Raw genomic sequence first — 18865 nt, forward strand, 5'->3', positions numbered from 1 at the left:
CAGGAGGGGAAAGGGCCTTAAAACTGCCTGCCTTAAACTGAGAGCTCTGCTTCAAGGCAGCCTGGGGTCCTGGCCCTGGACAAGCCTGACAGGGTGGGCACCAGGGCCTGTTGGCTAATCAGCTAGCCAGAGCCAGGCCAGGGATAGGTTGGCCTGGCACTACACCAAGCCTAGATCTGGGGCCAGGGCCAGGGCCAGGGCCAGGGCCAGGGATATGAGACCAGTGCCAGGTGTGCCTATCTGGGATACTGCCTGGCTGGCCTATTCAGGCTAAGGAGGGGCCTGCTCAAATTGGGCCTCTTGCAGTGGGAGCCGAGTCAGAGGTGGCTCAGGGTCCAGTAGGAACTGCCTGTAGGAAGGACTGACCCTGACGGCCAAAGAGACTCGGGGGGAACTGAGGCTGGGGACTGGAGACAATGAGTTGATGGGAAGGAGGTAAGATAGAAGAGACCCAAGGGTCTGTGTGGTAAACAAGTGAGGAGACTCTCAGGCCGGAGAGCCATCGAAGACAGCAGCCCGGGGCAGAGAAGACCCAGGGCCTGCCTAGGGGGCAGTTGGGCACAGGCTCTGCTATTGGCAAGAGCATTGGATGTAGATGAGATCTGCCTGGAGGTGAAGACTCAAGGGAGTCTGAGGGCACCAGGGCAAGCAGCTTGGGGAGACTGTGGGAGGTATCCCACTTTGTCCTCCCCTGTAATACTGAAGGTCTGTAGGGTGTCTGAATTGTGGTTTTGTGTGCCTGTGTGTGGCATGTTGTGTGACTAGGTTTGTAAGTAATATGACTCCCTCCCCGTCCCCCACCCCCGTGTTTGTGTGTGTGTGTGTATGTGTGTGTGTGTGTGTGTGTACACTGAGACCCTGACTATCCTCCAACCCGTCATCTCTTCGTTTCTACCAGGAAAAGGACAGACCTAGCTCTTGTCACCACAGCAACAACACAGCCCCTCCCACCATCAGGACAGAGTGACCTGGTGGGACTGGCTGTGCATTCTCTGTACCCACAGCAGGGCAGGAATGGCTGTTTCCAAGGCTGCATGTAGATGGGGACAGGGCGGCTTGGGGGGTGGGGGGTGAGCGAGTGAGACAGAGGCCCTCTGGTGGAACGGATCCTGCTCCACCAGCGCTCTCCTTGAGTAACACCTGGTTAAGACAGGAAGGCAGACAGACAGGATGCTCCTGTAATGCCACACTGATCAGGATCCAGAGCATCCTCTGAGTGGTGGGAAGGCAGGCGAGGAGGCATGGGCATGTGCAGCAGGACCGGTCTCTTCTGTAGGAGCTGTCCAGCTCTGCTGCCTATGGGATGACTGACCTGTGAGGCCCAGAGCTATTTTTAAAGCTTACTGGATGGGCTTTTCAGGAACCAGGAAAAAACAGGTGGAGGACTGGTATCCAGTACAGTAAGTGGTTATGGGTGTTGAAACCTGTGACATGGGGATGGCCTGAGGTCCACCTTCCAACAAGTTGGGAGCAGGACAGATGGACACAGGACCAGCAGTCCTGGGTTTCAGACTCAGTCCAAACTCCTATGCAAATAGGAAATAGGCTCCACAGACAGGACCCACCAGAGCCTCTATTTGATAAACTAATTGCCAGGCAGTGGTGGTGCACGCCTTTAATCCCAGCACCTGGGAGGCAGAGGCAAGTGGATTTCTGAGTTCAGGGCCAGCCTGGTCTACAGAGTGAGTTCCAGGACAGCCATGGCTATACAGAGAAACCCTGTCTTGAAAAAACCAAAAAACCAAAAAACCAAAAAAACTGATAAACTAATTAATAGAGTGATAGGGTAGGTTATGCCATTACTGGTAGGGGACAAGGCAGGATTATCTGGGGACATGGGGATTTCCAAATGCCTGTCCAGAACAGATGCATAGGTAGCTGTTTAGACAGAGCCTCTTACCAGACCTTTCTTCAGGTCAAATGGAATATGACAAGACCTGTGTGTTGGGTGGATGATTCTTGCGTGGGAGGGCCAGAGCCTATTGTGATAACATCATGGAGCTTAGTAGGTTTGGAATCCTCAACACACACATACAAGTACACACACAGGCACACACACACACCACATACGCACACGCACACACACACACACAGAGGCACAGGCACATACACAGAGGCACACTCACACATGCACACACAATGCCACACACGCCCACACACAGGCACATACACAGAGGCACACTCGCACATGCACAACACGCCACACACACAGGCACACACACACAGGCACACATGCACACACACACACGCACGCACACACACACATGCACATGCGCGTACACACACACAGAGGCACAGGCACATACACAGAGGCACACTCGCACATACACACACAGGTACACACACACAGGCACACACGCGCGCACACACACACACACACACACACACACACACACGCACGCACACGCACACACACACACACACACATGCACGCACGCACGCACGCACGCACGCACGCACACGCCCATGGAGTAATCAATCTACAACACAATAGAGATAAATCCCCATCTGAGGAGAAGGATGCTTCCTGTTCCACAGAGCCCTTCCTTCTCCCCAAGCCCTCTATACCATGGGGGGAGGGGAAGTCTCTGTGAGAGACTGAGCACCATAAGGTAAGGCCTCATGTTGTTAGTGTGGGAAGAATCAAGGTGTTAGGAGCACCCCTCAGGAATTTAAGGACCAAGGATGGGGTGATCCTCCCTGGTCCTGGTCTCCCAAGGCTAACTCCATGAGGAACTAGTCCCGGTGAAGGCCAGGATGATCTGGAATGAACTGACTTAGAAATTCACTTGGAAGCCAGGTGGTGGTGGAGCACACTTTTAATTTCAGCACTCGGGAGGGAAAGGCAGAGTTCAAGGTCAGCCTGGCCTACAGAGCAAGTTCCAGGACATCACAAAGAAACCCTGTCTCAACAAACAAACAAACAAACAAGAGAGAAAAAAAGAAAATCTTGGGAGCCGGGTGGTGCTGGTGCACACTTTTAATCCCAGAACTGGGGAGGCAGAGGCAGAAGGATCTCTGTGGGTTTGAGGCCAGCCTGGTCACGTGCTGGGTGGAGGTCACTGGGGAGGCATCAGGGAACCCCAGCCATTCTTCACCATCGAATTTACTATCTACCTACACCCAGACAGCTCTCAAGCACCCTTCCCTCCCTCTCCCAAAGACGGGGGTCCAATACAACCAGATTGTCCTGGCCAGAAGTAGCACGGGTCCCGTTGGGTTCTTAGCTAGTCCTTTGAAAGCACCCATAGGCAGACAACGCGTGCCCCCACCACCATCGACCAGCAGGTACCCTGTAAACTCTGCTGATAGTTGCTACAGAAAGCTTTGTTCTTGGCAGACATGATTAGCTCCTGGAAAGCACTTTAGGAGAAAAACAGACAGAGAGCTTCAAGAATCTGAGACCTATTCGGAGGGCCAGCCATTGGGTGTGCCTCAGTGTGTCAGGACAATTGAGGGTCTAGGCCACAAAGACAGAAAGGGGCGAGGAAACCAGGTGGGCCCAAAATCGTGTCAAAGCAGTAGGAGCCTCAGAAAGGTTCCAGAGAGAGAAAGTGTGGTCTGTAGCATGACTGGAAGAATCCTAATGAGTGAGAAGCCAGGCTCCAGATCCCCTATATAGTAGCAGACCAGGAATGCCAGTTGAATCGTTTAGGCATCTAACTAAAGTCCTGGGAGCAATGGCTCTCAACCTCTTCTCACCCAGCTAAGGCTGGCGGATGACAACTCCTATCTCCAAGTCCTGCGTTGTTCTTGGGCCAGTGACTTAGCCAGGGGTCAAACAACAGTAGAGTCTAATTTCACTGGTGTCTTAAGGTGTAGGTAAAAAGGACACAGTGAAATTGCTGTAGGCTGTGTCTACTTGGGCTGCTCAGGACGGAACTATGGACATAAGAGCCACCAACAAAGGACCTTTGGTAGCCGTGAGCAGCCAAAGGGACACTTTGTCAGGTGGCTGTAAAGCAGAGGGACAAGTTCCCACGGGGGAGGATCTGGGGGTTAGGAGGCTCTCATAGGCACCCAGCTAGGAGCATGAGATCTGAGCCTAGCTGATGGGCAAATACACAAGGTGTGCTCCAGGGAGCTGAGGCTGGGCTGTGTGGTCTGAGGGCAATGCTTTCTCGCCCAGCCACGTGCGCATCAAGGCGCGCGAGCTGCGGGTGACGCACACAGGGCTAGTGTCAGCGAAGGCCTCAGAGCCGCACGACTGTCCTCCCGGACTTCCGCCTCTCTGAGGGGGCCGACTCCTAGCACTCCACCAGCCACGAACGCCCACGAAGAACGAGGGAACAACACGCGTAACTCGCGGAGCTGGAGAGTGACCTTCCCCGGCGCGGCCTGGGGGCAAGTCTCGGAAGGCCCCGCCCTACGCTGCCATTGGCTGAGTCCCCGTGTCCTTTCAAAACCTCGATTTTCATTGGCTCATGCGGCCCCGCCCGCGCTGCCAGAGACATAAGGGGGCCGCCACCGCCCGCGCGCGAGTTGCGCCTGCGCAGGGCGGGTGAGCGCGCTGCGAGAAGCCGCGGGACGCTGTGCACCTCCGCGACTCTACTACGGCAAGCTAGTCCGGACGGGTCGCCGTCCCCGCGTGCCACCAGCCCTTGGTGAACCGACAGGGAGCGTCCGGCTTTCCCAGCACCGCCTTGCCAGACTCAAAACAACCACACCGCAGAGCGAGCCTCGGGCGGAAGGAGGCGGAGTCTCGGGAGGCCCCGCCCCCGCGGAGGGATACGCGTCTCCGTGGTCCAAAACCCCGGGGCGAGGCGGCCGGGGCGTGTGAGCCGCTCGGCCAGCTGCCGTCTACGCGCTTCCGCGCGGCCACCGGGCAACTGCGCCGCGCGGCTGCCCCGCTGAGCGCTCGGCCTCGGGGCCGTGGGATCCGCCGCGCTGTCTGCGGTCAGGAAGACCGCCCTCCCGCGTCCGTGCCGGACGGGTCAGAGGCGGCACCGCACGCGAAGCCACCCGCGATGCTGCTGTCCAAGTTCGGCTCCCTGGCGCACCTCTGCGGGCCTGGCGGCGTGGACCACCTCCCCGTGAAGATCCTACAGCCAGGTATGTGCGCGGGCCAGGGAGGGGAGCCTGGGCGGGGGCCGGAGGGGCTTTGGCTCATCACCAACCCGATTGTGTGTCCCACAGCCAAGGCGGACAAGGAGAGCTTCGAGAAGGTGTACCAGGTGGGCGCCGTGCTGGGCAGCGGCGGCTTCGGCACGGTCTACGCGGGCAGCCGCATCGCCGACGGACTCCCGGTGAGTCGTAGCTCCGGGCGCACCCGCGTGGACGATCGCCACGCTCGGCCGCCCGTCTGACCGCTCGCGTGTCGTCCCTCTTCCCCGCAGGTGGCGGTGAAGCACGTGGTGAAGGAGCGGGTGACCGAGTGGGGCAGTCTCGTAAGTCTGCGGGAGCGGGGCGTGCGGGGTGCGGGTGCGGGTTGCCTTGGCTTTGTCCGATGACCGCCTTGTCCCCCAGGGCGGAGTGGCCGTGCCCCTGGAGGTAGTGCTGCTGCGCAAGGTGGGCGCGGCGGGCGGCGCGCGCGGCGTCATCCGCCTGCTGGACTGGTTCGAGCGGCCGGACGGCTTCTTGCTGGTGCTGGAGCGACCCGAGCCGGCCCAGGACCTCTTCGACTTCATCACTGAGCGCGGCGCCCTGGACGAGCCGCTGGCGCGTCGCTTCTTCGCGCAGGTGCTTGCCGCTGTGCGGCACTGCCACAATTGTGGGGTCGTGCACCGCGACATCAAGGACGAGAACCTGCTGGTGGATCTGCGCTCCGGCGAGCTGAAGCTCATCGACTTCGGCTCGGGCGCGGTGCTCAAGGACACGGTCTACACTGACTTTGATGGTGAGCAGGTGGTGCGGCGTTCCGGCGACTGTTAGGAGGCCACGCGCCACGCCGGGCTTACGGGAGGGGTGGGGGCGAGTGGGGACACCGGGGTAGCCTTCGGCGGTGTTAGGGCACCGGGTCTGGGGACGGTGGGTGGCAGCCGGGGAGACCCGCGGTACGCTCGTGACGCAGGGCCCCGCCAGCCGCCTTGGCGCCGTGGCCCCTCCCTGTGCCGGGGAGGGCGCTCGCGGGCCTCCCTTGCGTGCGTGCGTGCCGAGCGCGGGGGCGCCGCAGTAGAAATCCCCGCATTGCGGAGCGCGGGGAAGCCGGGGCTCCCCCACTCCTCTCCTCCCTCCTCCCATCTCTCCCGCCCCTCTTCCTTAGCTCCTCTCCTCCCTTTTCCTAGCAGCTCAGAGCTCAGCAGGCAAGCCAGGGCGGGAGGAGCTAGAACACCCGGCCCGGTTCCCTTTGGCTTACGTTGTATCTGTTTGTTGTGAAACCGGAGCCGGAGCTCATGTGACTGGGGGGGGGGGTGGGCCTTCACCTCCCCTTCACTCCTGTTCCTCCCCTGCCCTCCGCGTCCCTCCTTTCCTGAGCCCCGCCTGCTGCTGTGTTGGGGTTTTTCCAGGGTGATGACAAGCAAGATTCTCCGAGGCCCCGATGGAGGCAGGCTGAAAGCTTAGTGAAGGCCCGTTGTCCACTGTATTCACCCCCAGTGTGTATATATCTTGATGTGTGCCTAATATTTCCCTCAGGCACCCGTGTGTACAGCCCCCCAGAGTGGATCCGATATCACCGATACCACGGGCGGTCTGCCACTGTGTGGTCTCTGGGCGTACTGCTCTACGACATGGTGTGTGGGGACATTCCCTTTGAGCAGGACGAGGAGATCTTGCGCGGCAGGCTCTTTTTCCGGAGGAGGGTCTCCCCAGGTGTGTTGTACAGCCTGGGGCTGTGTTGGGAGCAGGGCAGCGTTGCCGCAGGACTCTGACCCCTGTTCTCTCTGCAGAGTGCCAGCAGCTTATTGAGTGGTGTCTCTCCCTGCGGCCCTCAGAGAGGCCCTCGCTGGACCAAATTGCTGCCCACCCCTGGATGCTGGGGACAGAGGGGAGCGTTCCAGAGAACTGTGACCTTCGGCTTTGCGCCCTGGATCCCGACGATGCAGCCAGTACCACCTCCAGCAGTGAGAGCTTGTGAGGATGAGGAGGGCCTGGGCTCAGCCTAGCCAGCCCTCTCCCAGAATGAACAGTTTTTGCCTGGGATGTCTCCTGCAAAAGCAGTGACCTCAGACCCCTGGTGACCTTTGCTCTCGGCACCGGGCCTGTTTCCTTTGCTTTGAGTGCCTTTTTGAACGCTGCTCCACAGGGCCTGGGTTTTCTTGAGCTCTTCTGTCCAAAGATGGCTGCGGGCTAAGCAAGGTCCCGCCTGCCCTGGGTGGATACTTGAACCAGAGACCCCTACCCTGCTGCTCCATCTTGGAAGCAGCCTTCCTGACCAAGTGTGTTTGACATGGAGCGCCCTGTGGTGCCCACCTCCAACCCTCCAGGCTCCTGGTGTTCGTCTGGGCATGTCTGCACAAGCAATGCAATGCTGGGCCACTGCTGCCCGGCTGCCTCCCCGGCACAGCATGGCACGGCACAGCACGGACCTTAAGCGTGCCACAGTCTCTTATTTATGGTGTGATCACCCTGGAGGGCGCCCCGCCCTGCTGGGGCTATTTATTGTTTAATTTATTTGCTGAGGGTCCTTCCTCCAAGCAGTCACCTTCTCCAGGCCCCAGGGCATTGAGGAAGTCAAAGGTGGCCGTTCAGTCCACAGGCCCCATCCTAACCCTGCACCTGGAGGAGGTCCCCAAGCCCCGTATTTGTGGGAGGAAGAATTTGTACAGTGGCTAATTTAAGGGGAGTGGAGACCCTGTCACCCTGGGCACTCTGCGCTGGGGAGGGGTTTAAATTATTGACCTTGTACAGTCTGCTTGCTGGCTCTGAAAGCTGGGGTGGGGGACAGAGTCTCAAGCCCTTAATTTATTTTAGCAGCTGTGTTTCTGTGACCCCGGTGTGAGTAGGCATCAGGGGTGGGGTTGTATAAGTTCAAAAGTGTGAAATGTCTGAAGATCATATTTTTTATACAGGTATTTCAATTAAATGTTTTGGTATATAATGGATATCTTCTGTTTATTGGACAGGGGCCCTGGGTAGCCTTCCAGGTTTCTGTTAAAGCTCTGTCAAATGGGTGATGGGGAGAGGGGGAGGGTTAGAGATAAGCTTTTATGAGGCCAGCCCAGTGAATTAGCTAGATAGAGCTGTTTCTTCCTAGTTCCTCATCACCACCTTTCTTTCTACTCAGACATAGAAGGCTGGTCCATTATGAGTCTTGGGGATGGGGTTGGGGACAGCTGCCCTTAGGAAGGTAGAAGTCTGTTTCCCAGGGGTGGGAGTGACATGCTGCCTCCAGCCAAGCTTGGTGGAGGTGTTAGGACAGATGAGGTAGAATAGACAGTATTGAGAATAGGAAAGGGGTTGAGGTGCAAGATGGTGTGCTGATAATGGGTCCATAGCAGTTGAGCCCTGGCTGCATCTTGTGGGAGGAGCAAGCCATAAGCCATGCCCAGCTATGAAAGCAGGTCACTGGTAGACAGACCACCCGTTGAGCCTTAGCCGTACAGCAGAAGTCCCTGGCCAGGAGGTTGAGAAGCACAGAGTTGGGGGAAGTGAAGTGAAAGCCATAAGCCACTAACATGCCCTCTGGAGCAGAGGGGGGTGTGTGCTGGTGAGGGTGAGGTAACCTTGCTACCTTCTGAGCCAGCTGTGAGGGTAGGAGGACCAAGCTCAACCTTGTAAAGAGAGGCAGGCACTTCCACAGCTTACCGGTTCTGCAGAGGCAGATCCCCTTCTTGTGATACTTGGTCCCCTACTTGCTGTGTGAGGATGCTAGACCTGTCTACCCCCCCAGAAGCCTTACCACCTCCCAGTGGGGCCAAAAGGCTGGGGCCAAGCTTTAACATCCATCCACGTGATGGCTCCCTGAACTCTTCAGGGTCCTGAATTAAATAAACCCCTAGGAGACTGATCTTCCATGCTACCGGGAACTTCAGTCAGGGCATTTTGAGGAAGGAAGAGTCTCAGGAGAGAAATTGCGCAGGACAATAGTTTCTGGGCCTCCACAAGCCCTCACATTCAGTTATTAGTGCTCCGAGAGGTTAGTGGTGATGAGAGCTGCAGAGATCAAGTGAGCCGACTCTTCACAGGGAGGCCCCCTACATGGCGGGTGTGCACAAAAGAGCAACACATTGACCTTGGTACATGCCAACACCACTGGCAGAGCATGTCCTAGGAGTCTTCCAGCTCCACAATGGGGAGTTGGGGCCAGTGGCAATCATGAAATGCCCAATGCCACGACCTTGTATTGCAACCTCCACAGTGTTCCAATGTCTGAATCTGGACAAGGGCCTGGAGGTAGGAGCTCTGATCTGGGGAGCAAGCAAGTCCAGCAAAGCCACAGAGCACTGCCTCCAGACTCTCCTTAGAGTCCCGGGGGCCCCCCCCCGGAGTGCACAGCAGACTATGCAGGAGTGCTATAGAGGTGGGGCAGGCACACGTTTCGGACAGAAAGGGGCTACTGGCAAGTTCAAAAGATACGCTCTGGGCACAGGTAAACCCAGTGGGTAGAGGTAGGGGACACAGGGACGCCAGTGTCATCTCTGCTTAATCTGAAGTGACTGCCCACTACCATGCCTTTACCCACTGGGATCTGCTGAAGAGCAGTACCAGCTCCCTAGAGTCAGCAGAGCATTCTGGGCTGATGCTCCGGTGTACTGATTTTCCACCTCAAAGATGATAGGCCAAGAGGAGCGAGGCTTTAACACACCCTCATAGGATCCAGAAAGGGGTATCGGTCTGGTAAGCCCTGAATCTAAGCACTACCACACAACAACAGAAAGAGCCCAGGGTGCCGGCCTGTGGGCTTTTCCTGGCATCTGGGCCACACCCCCACTGAAATTCTGAGAAGTTTCCAGGGCTCACTCCCAGATCCTGGACAGGCAGAGTTCCAGAGGTGGAACGCCAGGAATGTTAGTCAGCTTTCCATCATCTTGACACAGTACCTGATAAACAGATGGCTGAAAGATTGTTTTGGTTTCCAGTACAAAGCACCAGAGGGTTTGTTCCCTAATTATTTGCCCTACTGCTTTTTGGTGAGATGCGTACATTTTGGTGGGGAGTAGGTAGCTCCGGTTTACTTTGTGGTAGCCAGGAAGCCAGAGAGACAGGATGGGCTGAAGTCTCAAAATCCCCTCAAGCACTCCCCCTCCCCCACCTCCCGTGACCTAACTTCCTCACACAGGCCCCACCTCCTGAGAGTCCTACCACCTCCCTAATGGGGCCAAAGGTTAGGGACCAAGCCTTTAACCGGAGGGCCTTTGGAGCCACTCCAGATCCAAACAGGACCCTAGTCCCTGTGGACATGCTGTTCAGGAAGCCTGGCAAGCTGCAGTTCGGGCTGATCCAGACTTCTCGATGTATAAGGTAGAGTGAGAGGTTCAGAGCCCAGCCCACCCCTCCGGCTCTCTGTCTGGTGTCTCCAGCACATTCCCACACTTAGGCTCTATCAGGACCTCTGTGACCTACATGCAGCAGTGGATTTGAGCCCCTGCTTTCTGGACCTTAGAGACCTTGAGTGAGGTCTGGTTTCTCTCTGGGGAGAAAGGAAAGCAAAGCTCAATTCAACGGCTGAGTCTTGGACATCTGGCTGTGGGTGTTCAAGCCCCGTCCCCTATAGATAGACCTCTCCTATTTTGCCTGGATAACCTCCAAGAGAGTTAGCAACCCCTTGGCAGCTTGGGGCCAAGAGATGATGTGTGTATGTTTCCAATGCACTTCTATCTGCAGGGTACACCAGGTGGTTTCCAATACCCTCCCCAGCCATTCTCCTCTTTAGTGTAGGAGGCTCTGTGGAGGGCGAAGGTCAGTGCTAGCTCAGGCTCCTTATACTTATAGGGCCCTCTTCTCCTGAGACAGAATCCATCTGTGTTGGGTTTCAGACCCAGGACAAGGAGCTGAGGTGCGTATTTTACATACCAAAGCGGACCGGACCAGATGTCGAGGTTTTCCCAGCATCCCTCAAGTCCCTACCTGTTAAAGGACATGGCTGGCATATCTTTGCCTTCCTCTCCCCATAGGTTCAATATATATATATGTACGTACGTATGTATGTATGTATGTATGTATGTATGTATGTATATATATATTCCAGACGTTTTGGTTCTCATTCTCTCTTCTCTCTCTGCATCTTGCTTCTCTCTGCACACAGTCTCTCTCTCTCTTTTCCCATTCTCCTCAGTCTCCCTTTTCACGGTGACCTCACTGACAACCCCTTCTGTGTGGTCAGTGAACTCACCGGACAGCTGCCCCCCAATAAGCCTGCCTGTATACTTTAATTTGGTTTGAATTGGCTCATCTCGATGGCAGAGATAATTGATCAATCTACAGGGTCTAAGACCTGGTACAGTGAACTCCTTGGGACCAGGATGGGCCTGCAGTTATTGGCTAGACCCCAATCCTTCCTGAGACTGCACTGTTGGTCATGCAATAGCTTTGGAGCTGGAGGAGAGAGGGCAGACTACCTCAAATGTCCCGCTCAGACTCCTGCCTAGACTATAGCTTCCTGACTTTCCTCCTCCTGCCTCTCTCCCATTAGGAGCATTACCAGGCTGTGGACTCCCCACCTCGCTGAGCTACCCACGAGGGACCTTAGCATTGTCTGGTGGCTCAGATGATTTTCTATGGGACATAGGTCTTTACATTTACATATCTTAAAACTTTCAACCAATATGACTGACTTTAAATACATCCTCAGGGCCTGGCGGTGGTGGAGTACACCCAGCGCTAGGGAGGCAGAGGCAGGTGGATGTCTGTGTTTGAGGTCAGCCTAGCCTACAAGCAGGTTCCAGGACAGCTGGGACTACACAGAGAAACAAACAAGACATCCTTTGGGCCAGTCAGGTTCTGCAGGCTGAGCCTATGTGATGCTTAGCGGCTTATAAAGGGCAGTTGGTTTGAACATCATCACTAAAGCCCCAATCAGGTCACAGCCAGACCATTGGATACCCTTGAGGGGGCAAAATTTGGCCACAAGGATGCTCCTTCTGCCTCCTCATCTATTGGGCCCAAAGCCAGGATGAATTACCATAGTAGGAAGCAAGGACACAAATGGTCTCCAAGGTGGCTCCAGAAATGAAGACCTGGTCTTGCTTCAGTGCCAAAGGGAAGTGCCTGGAGGCCTGTCCTGCCGGTCCTGGTCTGCAAGTGTCCCAGCAGGAGAGAAGGCCTTCTAGAGAGACAACCAGAGGCAGCTGGGGAGTTCACACCTGGTCCGAAGAGGGCCGAGGCTGGAGACCCCCAGGCAAACAAGCAAGGACTGAGCAGGCAAGACTTTAGGACCTGGAGGTTCACCCATTTGACCCACAGCCCCAGGCTGCAGTCTTTGTCTGTGGTGGCAACAGGGGCTCAGCATCTGGCAAGCTACCCAGGCCTGTCAGTGGTACTCCACTGGGGTCCCAGGAGGAGAGAATCTGAGGAAGATAGAGGGTGTTGCTTGCTGGTCTTGCTGGACAGAACAAGGCTCTCCACAGAGAGCTGCTGAGTGGCCAGAGTCCGGACACAGCCCCAGGGAGGGTTTGGGGAAGGCAGTAGAGAGAAGTTGCTAGTCCCAAGTCCAGGGTGGGTGGAAGGAAACGTGGTAAACAGCCCTGGCTTCTGAGTACAGAGCAATGAGTTAGACAGGAGCGGGGAGGCCGTGCGCATCCCTGAACTCTGCCCTGGATTTCTCAGCAGCTCCAATGCTCTTTCAACAGGAACCTCTGTTGGGGTGGGTACACATGGCTGCCAGACAGCCTTAGTGAAACCCCGAGCTTTGATTACACAACTGACCCATTTTTTGTTGTTGTTGTTGCCCTGTGGCAGGTTGTGGCAGGGCTGTCCCTCCAGCACAGGCTGCTGCCCTCTTCCTGAGCATACACCTTCAGGAAAGCGTCTCTGGGCAGTAGGTCTAGTGGATGCTGGCAACGCCCAGTGTTCTCCTTTCCTTTCTGTTGCTGTGTGAAAACACGCTAACCCAAAGCCACTTAGGGGAGGAGAGGGTTTACTTTGGGGTGGGGTGGGATGCTAATCCTAGTAGGGTTGGGTAGAGGCTTCCTCCTGAATAAGCCAGAGGGTTCCCCGCTCCTTGCAGTGGGCCACTTCTGTCTGGTGCTGTATGAACCCAGTGGGGAAACTGAGGCTCAGGAAGACTTTAACTATCTAAGTCATAACAACTAAGCGGGCTCAGATCTGGACCCTGAGCCCAGGGTATCTACCTAACTATCACGGAAGAAGATGCCCGGAGGACAAAATGATCAAATGCTTCCTTCCCAGTAAGAGGCTCAGAAATAGAAACTGGCTGTGATCTGGCCTCTGGCCCCTGCCGACCACCATGCTGGTATGAGCCACCAGCCCTGGCCAGCTCAGCTGCCACTCAGTCTTCCATTAACATGGTGTCAGGGGGTGGGAAGTGAGGAGGAGTGGACACCCTTGGCTCAACCTTTGCAGGTGGTTACACCAGACCATTCCCAAGGTCCTGTGGTCTACAGAGACAGCTCTGAAAGCTTTGGCTTCATTTTGAGGCTCTGGTTAGAAAACTGGCATATGGCTGCTGCCCTGAAGAAGAGAGAACAGTCTTCCTGAGAGAGGCATTGTGGCCAGTGACCCCACCTCACTGACCATTCTGGTAATCAAGGGGCCAGGAGAAGAAAGGCACTGGTTATAAGGCCTCGCTCGGGCTAGATACGGCGGAATAGCTGTCCGTACTGTTCACCACAGGCCTTGGGCAGCCTTGGGACTGTGTTCCAGGTTTTCTGAGCAGCAGGTGTGTTGGGTCCTAGAACCTAGAGAGCAGACGAGGCCTGGCAGGGGTTGCTTTGAACCCAGTGTTTTAGGTCCCTTTCTTTCTCTCTCTCTTTCTTTCTTTCTTTCTTTTTTCTTTCTTCCTTTCTTTCTTTCTTTCTTTCTTTCTTTCTTTCTTTCTTTCTTTCTTTCTTTCTTTTTTGGTTTTTCAAGACAGGGCTTCTCTATGTAGCCCTGGCTGTCCTGGAACTCACTCTGTAGACCAGGCTGGCCTCGAACTCAGAAATCTACCTGCCTCTGCCTCCCAAGTGCTGGGATTAAAGGCGTGCACCACCACTGCCTGGCTAGGTTCCTTTTTGTTGCTGTGCTAAAACATTCTAACCCAAAGCAACTTTTAGTTCTTACACTTCCAGGTTACGATCCATGGAGGGGAGTTGGAGGGCAGAAGCCACAGCAGGCACTTCCAGCAGAACCCATGGAGGAATGTTCCTTGCTGGTGAGTTCTCTCTAGCTTACTCAGACTCTAGGTCAGCGAGTTTTCTTATACAGCCCAGGCACACCTGTTTCGGGATGGTGCCCCCTATAGTGTACTGAGCTGTTGCAGGCTATTTGATCACACCTGAGATTTGGACCCTGAGACTGTATTATTTACCGGAAGAACCTGTTTTTAGTTGTGGTGTGGCTTAGCCTTAGCACTCACCTTTAATCCAAGAGCTTTCTGCTTGAATACTGTAAACAGGATTAAATAAAGTCAGCCATAGTCCAAGAGGTGCAGGCAGCAAACAGTTGATAGGAAATGAACATAGAATTATTAAGAAAAAAAAAACATACGGAGTAAGAGGGAGTCAGAGAGATGCACAGGAAGTAGAAAGGAGGGACATTGAGTTTGAAGGAGTTTTTTGTTTTTGTTTTTGTTTTTGTTTTTGTTTTGAAAGAGAAGGGATTGCCAGGATTGGACAGCTCAGCAGAATGCTCTCTCTGCCTCTTTGAATGGGCATGTGGCTCCAAAGTCTTCATTGGTAAAATTGAACAATTGAGCTTTTGTTAAAAAAAAAAAAGTAATAACATCAAACCCTCCTACATCAATCATCAATCAAGATCATTCCTCACAGCAAAGCCACAGGCCAGTCTGAACTGGCCAATCTCTTGAGTGATATTAACTCAGATGATTCTAAGCTATGGCAAGTTGAAAATGACAGCTAACCAGGACACCCAATGGGGCCACTTGTTTCTTTTCCTCATCCTGTGGTGGGTGATAGAGAGGGCCAGGGCTTGGAGCTGCCCTGTGATGCTCAGTGCACACATACAACTGCCAGTCGGGTCTCTCTTCAGGGCACCTCGGGCTCCATCTACTGACTATCACTTGCCATCTACTTGCCTGCACTCTGTTTCTCTTACATTTACCCCTTTCCACTGGAGAGGGAAGCAGATAGCCCTCATAGTACTTGGCCCTGCCAAAGGGCAGTGACTGAGGCACAAGTAGGTGCCATGCTTTCTGATGTGACAGAGTGGGGCCTATTGAGATCTAGAGAAGGAACACCAGCTGATGAGCTGGCACAATAGACCAGGCCTTTGTCCCCATGGTACATGTCTGGAATCCTAGCACTTGGGAAGCAGAGGCAGGAGTGTGAGTTTGCTGTAAGTCCAACGCCAGCCTAGTCTAGGAATTGAGACCTAATCTCTCTTTCTCTGTCTCTCTATCTGTCTGTCTCTCTCTCTCTCTCTCTCTTACACACACACACACACACACACACACACACACACACACACACACACTCATCTCCAAGAGTAGCTCAGGCCTTAAGGAACAAAAAAGGAAAGGCTGGACTCTGAAGTCTCAGGTACCTGGGTAGATATACCGTAGGACCCTTTTCCTGGTTGGTCTAATGCTCCACTTGAGGTAGCTAAGGAAAGCGTCCAAGGACATGGAGACCGACCTCAGAAGCAAAGGCTGAGCATGGCCCAGGGATGCCTTCTCCTGCTGGGTCCTGTTGCTGAGAGATGTATGTGATGGGAGCAGAGCAGGTGATCACGTGACCACACCTATCAGGTCTCCTGCAGCCCTACCTTAAGCACAAGTCCTGCTCCCCGAAAAGGCCTGGGACCCAATGTTGGCCTCTCTCCAGTTCAGGCCCTGAAGTAGCCTCCTGTGAAGGATGCCAGCTGGAGCTATCAGTCCACAAAAAGGATGCATGCAACTTTGTGTTCTGTGTGTGCCAGTTTGTGTATATGTGCCCAGTGTGTGCATTTAAGTATGAGTATGCCAGCATGCACGTGAAAAGCCAAGTGCATGAATGTCTGAGTGTGTGTGTGTGCGTGTGTTTGTGCCCATGAGTCCATATGCCAATGAAAATGGGTCTCTGTGAGTGCCTATATTTGTGGTTCCATGTGTGTCTCAGTAGATGTGCATGTGTACCCCCAGTATGACTGTATGTGAGCTGGTGTGTGCATGTGTGTGCGCATCTGTGCAGAATTGGCCTAGGCAGAGCCTGTGGCGAATACTAGAATGTCCTTCTCACTACCACTTCCATGTGACACTGCTGCCACAATGACTCACCCTCCCCCACTTGAAGAGCAAAGTAGCCTGTGGAGGGGTCTACCGGGATGCAGTTCCTCGGGGATTAGCCAGGGAGCTGGTAGGAGAAAGAAGAAGATGGCCATAGAGGAAAAACCTGGAGACAGCAGAAGACAGGCAGGCCCAGAGGAGGCCATCATTGCAGGAGGCCCTATGTACCTGATCCTTCTAGTTAGGCTACTTGATGGGACCCCTGACCCTGATTGGACCCCTGACCGCCTTATGGACACTATAGCCACATGACTGTGCATCCCTAAGGTAGTGTTGGCCAGTGATGACTTTGTAGTGCAGGTTCACACACACACACACACACACACACACACAGAGCACGGGGCAGCTTGCAGCAGTTGGTTCTCTCCTAATACTATGAAGATCCTGGGACTCCAACTCAGGTCATCACACTTGACAGCAAGCTCTCCTGCCCTCTGAGCCATCTCATTTTCCCATGGGATGAAGGTTTGAAGAATATCCAGGGCTGTGCATCCTGGACTTCATTTACCTGGACAGTCAGAAGCCCTACCTCCAGAGAATCCAGGACAAGGGAAATTTAGGGTATAACCCTCATGGAGGGTGGTGGTGGTGTATGTATATGTATGTGTGAGTGTATGAGAAAGAGAGACAGAGACAGACAGAGATACAGAGACAGAGATGGGAGACAGAGAGACAGAAGAGTCACACACATACACACACACACACATACACAGAGAGAGAAAGATTGTGGACGACAACCTGAGGCAGGAGTGGGGTAGGCAACAGGCCAGACCCTCAAAGCAGGAATGAAGGCAGGTGGGAAGGACAGGACAGTCCCAGCCCAGCCTGAGGAACCAGGACAGGCAAAGAGGAGGGGGCTGAGAGGTCACAGTTCTCCAAGATTGGGAGGGCGGGGGTGGGGGCGGGAGAGGTGAGGTTCAGATGTTTTGAGAGTTAGAAGGTCACTCTGACCCAGCCAGGCAGCAGGCTGCACAGACTGGGAAAGATCCCACCCCGTGATACCCATACTCGCGAGGGCCCTCCCCCAAGAGCCCAGGACAAATGTGTGGGAGCAGGAGGGAGCAGGCTGGGTCTGTGCTGACCAATTAGGGTAAGAGGACACTGCTGATCCTGGGGGAGCAGTCCTCTAGGTCTGGGTGGGAGTGGCGATTCTGGCTGCCTTCCGCTGGCCTTCCCCTGCTCCCTCCTCCACCGTCCTCCAGCCTTTGGGACATTGTGTCCCCACTATGTGGTCAGCTGAACCCAGCCTTTTCCTCTGGCAGGTACCTTGACTGCTGGCCAGATGAGCTGTGGGCACCCTGGGCCAGCTATGGGGCCTGAAGAGGAATGGGCCCCAAGGAGGAGGACCGTCAAAAGTGACCCTTTGTCCAGGTCGAACCAGGACACCTGCGGTCGTGGAATGAGGGACCCGCAGTTCCTAGCTCCTATAAAGGGCACAATGAGCTTAGCCCTAGCTGGCTCGTTCTGCAATAACAACAGCCTGCACAATTCTCGGCGATAGGTGCTGATCATCTCCAGCCTTTCTTGTACCTGATGCCCTCATGGATAAAAAGATAAAAGCTTTTGCCTTCGGGGTCCGCGGGTCGCCCCAGCCCCAGGCTGGCCAGGTGCATTGGATACTGCACCCGGATAGTGGGTGGCGGTGGTCCTCTTTCATCCAGTCCCCAGGGTCGTGGTCTCAAGCCTGAAGCCTTGAGAGTATTGAGTGGAGGGGCTCAGACTGAGGCGAAGTGGAGGATTTAAGGAGGACGTGGTCAGGACACCAGGTCACTTCGCGTATTTGCCCACTCCGGTTACCACGGGGCCACCCCAAGTTTCAGGACGGCGGGTACCCCGACTGCTGAGTTACTGGTCTCAACGCCCCCTGCTGGCCGAGAGATTTGGGGAGGTAGAAGCTCCAGCTCAGTTTGCTAAGAGTGCCCAGGTGTGCACCCTCTTCAGTCCTCTCTTTTTCTGCAATGCACCAGCCACCCCAGATCCAGTCTTCTGTTGTGTTCTCAGGCGATCCCATCCCCCCCCACCACCACCCCCGGTCCCTGTAGGTGCTTTGGCTCTTCCTTGTGGGGCTTGAGATCAACAAGAAAGGCAGCTTCAAGGAGAGCCAGTTGGAGAGAGCTATCTTAGGGTTGGGGGCCCTGAGGCTGGAGGTGGATCAGAAGGGCCGAGGACTACAGGCTTTGCCCAGCCACAGAATGAGCATGGTTGCAGTGGTCACCAGCTGGACCGCTAAGGCCTGCTCAGGGCAGAGCAGGCTCTGTTTCTTTCAGCTAGCTGACTTTTTTGTTTTTTGTTTTTTGTTTTTAAAGCAAATTCTTCCTAAACCCATACTCTGAGTCATTTTAAACAGTTCAGAGAATTAAATAGAAACCTAATAAAATCTGCAAAAGGTATTTTTAAAACAACTTCGTTAGGGTGTGATTTACATTCTATAAAAATCCACCGGCTTTGAGCAGTTTCAGAAGTCCGCCCACAATTCTATGCTTTTAGTAAATTTATCTAGCTGCGTATCCATCACCACATCTCGTTTTAGAACATTTCCATCCCCTCCAAGGACTCTCAGACCCCGCACATGTCACTTCCTCTTTCCACTGTCAGCCTGCTTGC

General features: G+C 54.7%; 1 protein-coding gene across 1 annotated transcript; it reads left to right on the top strand.

Annotated features, from left to right (window-relative positions):
* Nucleotides 1-4471: 4471 nt before the first annotated feature.
* Nucleotides 4472-7980, top strand: Pim3 (Pim-3 proto-oncogene, serine/threonine kinase). The gene is made up of 6 exons (XM_031352323.1): nucleotides 4472-5052; nucleotides 5137-5246; nucleotides 5337-5387; nucleotides 5467-5836; nucleotides 6574-6750; nucleotides 6828-7980. The coding sequence occupies exons 1-6, from the start codon at nucleotides 4968-4970 to the stop codon at nucleotides 7013-7015; spliced, it is 981 nt and encodes a 326-aa protein (XP_031208183.1). The 5' UTR covers nucleotides 4472-4967; the 3' UTR covers nucleotides 7016-7980.
* The last annotated feature ends 10885 nt before the right edge of the window (nucleotides 7981-18865 follow it).

This window comes from Mastomys coucha, unplaced genomic scaffold (assembly GCF_008632895.1).
Source record: "Mastomys coucha isolate ucsf_1 unplaced genomic scaffold, UCSF_Mcou_1 pScaffold11, whole genome shotgun sequence".
NCBI lineage: Eukaryota > Metazoa > Chordata > Mammalia > Rodentia > Muridae > Mastomys > Mastomys coucha.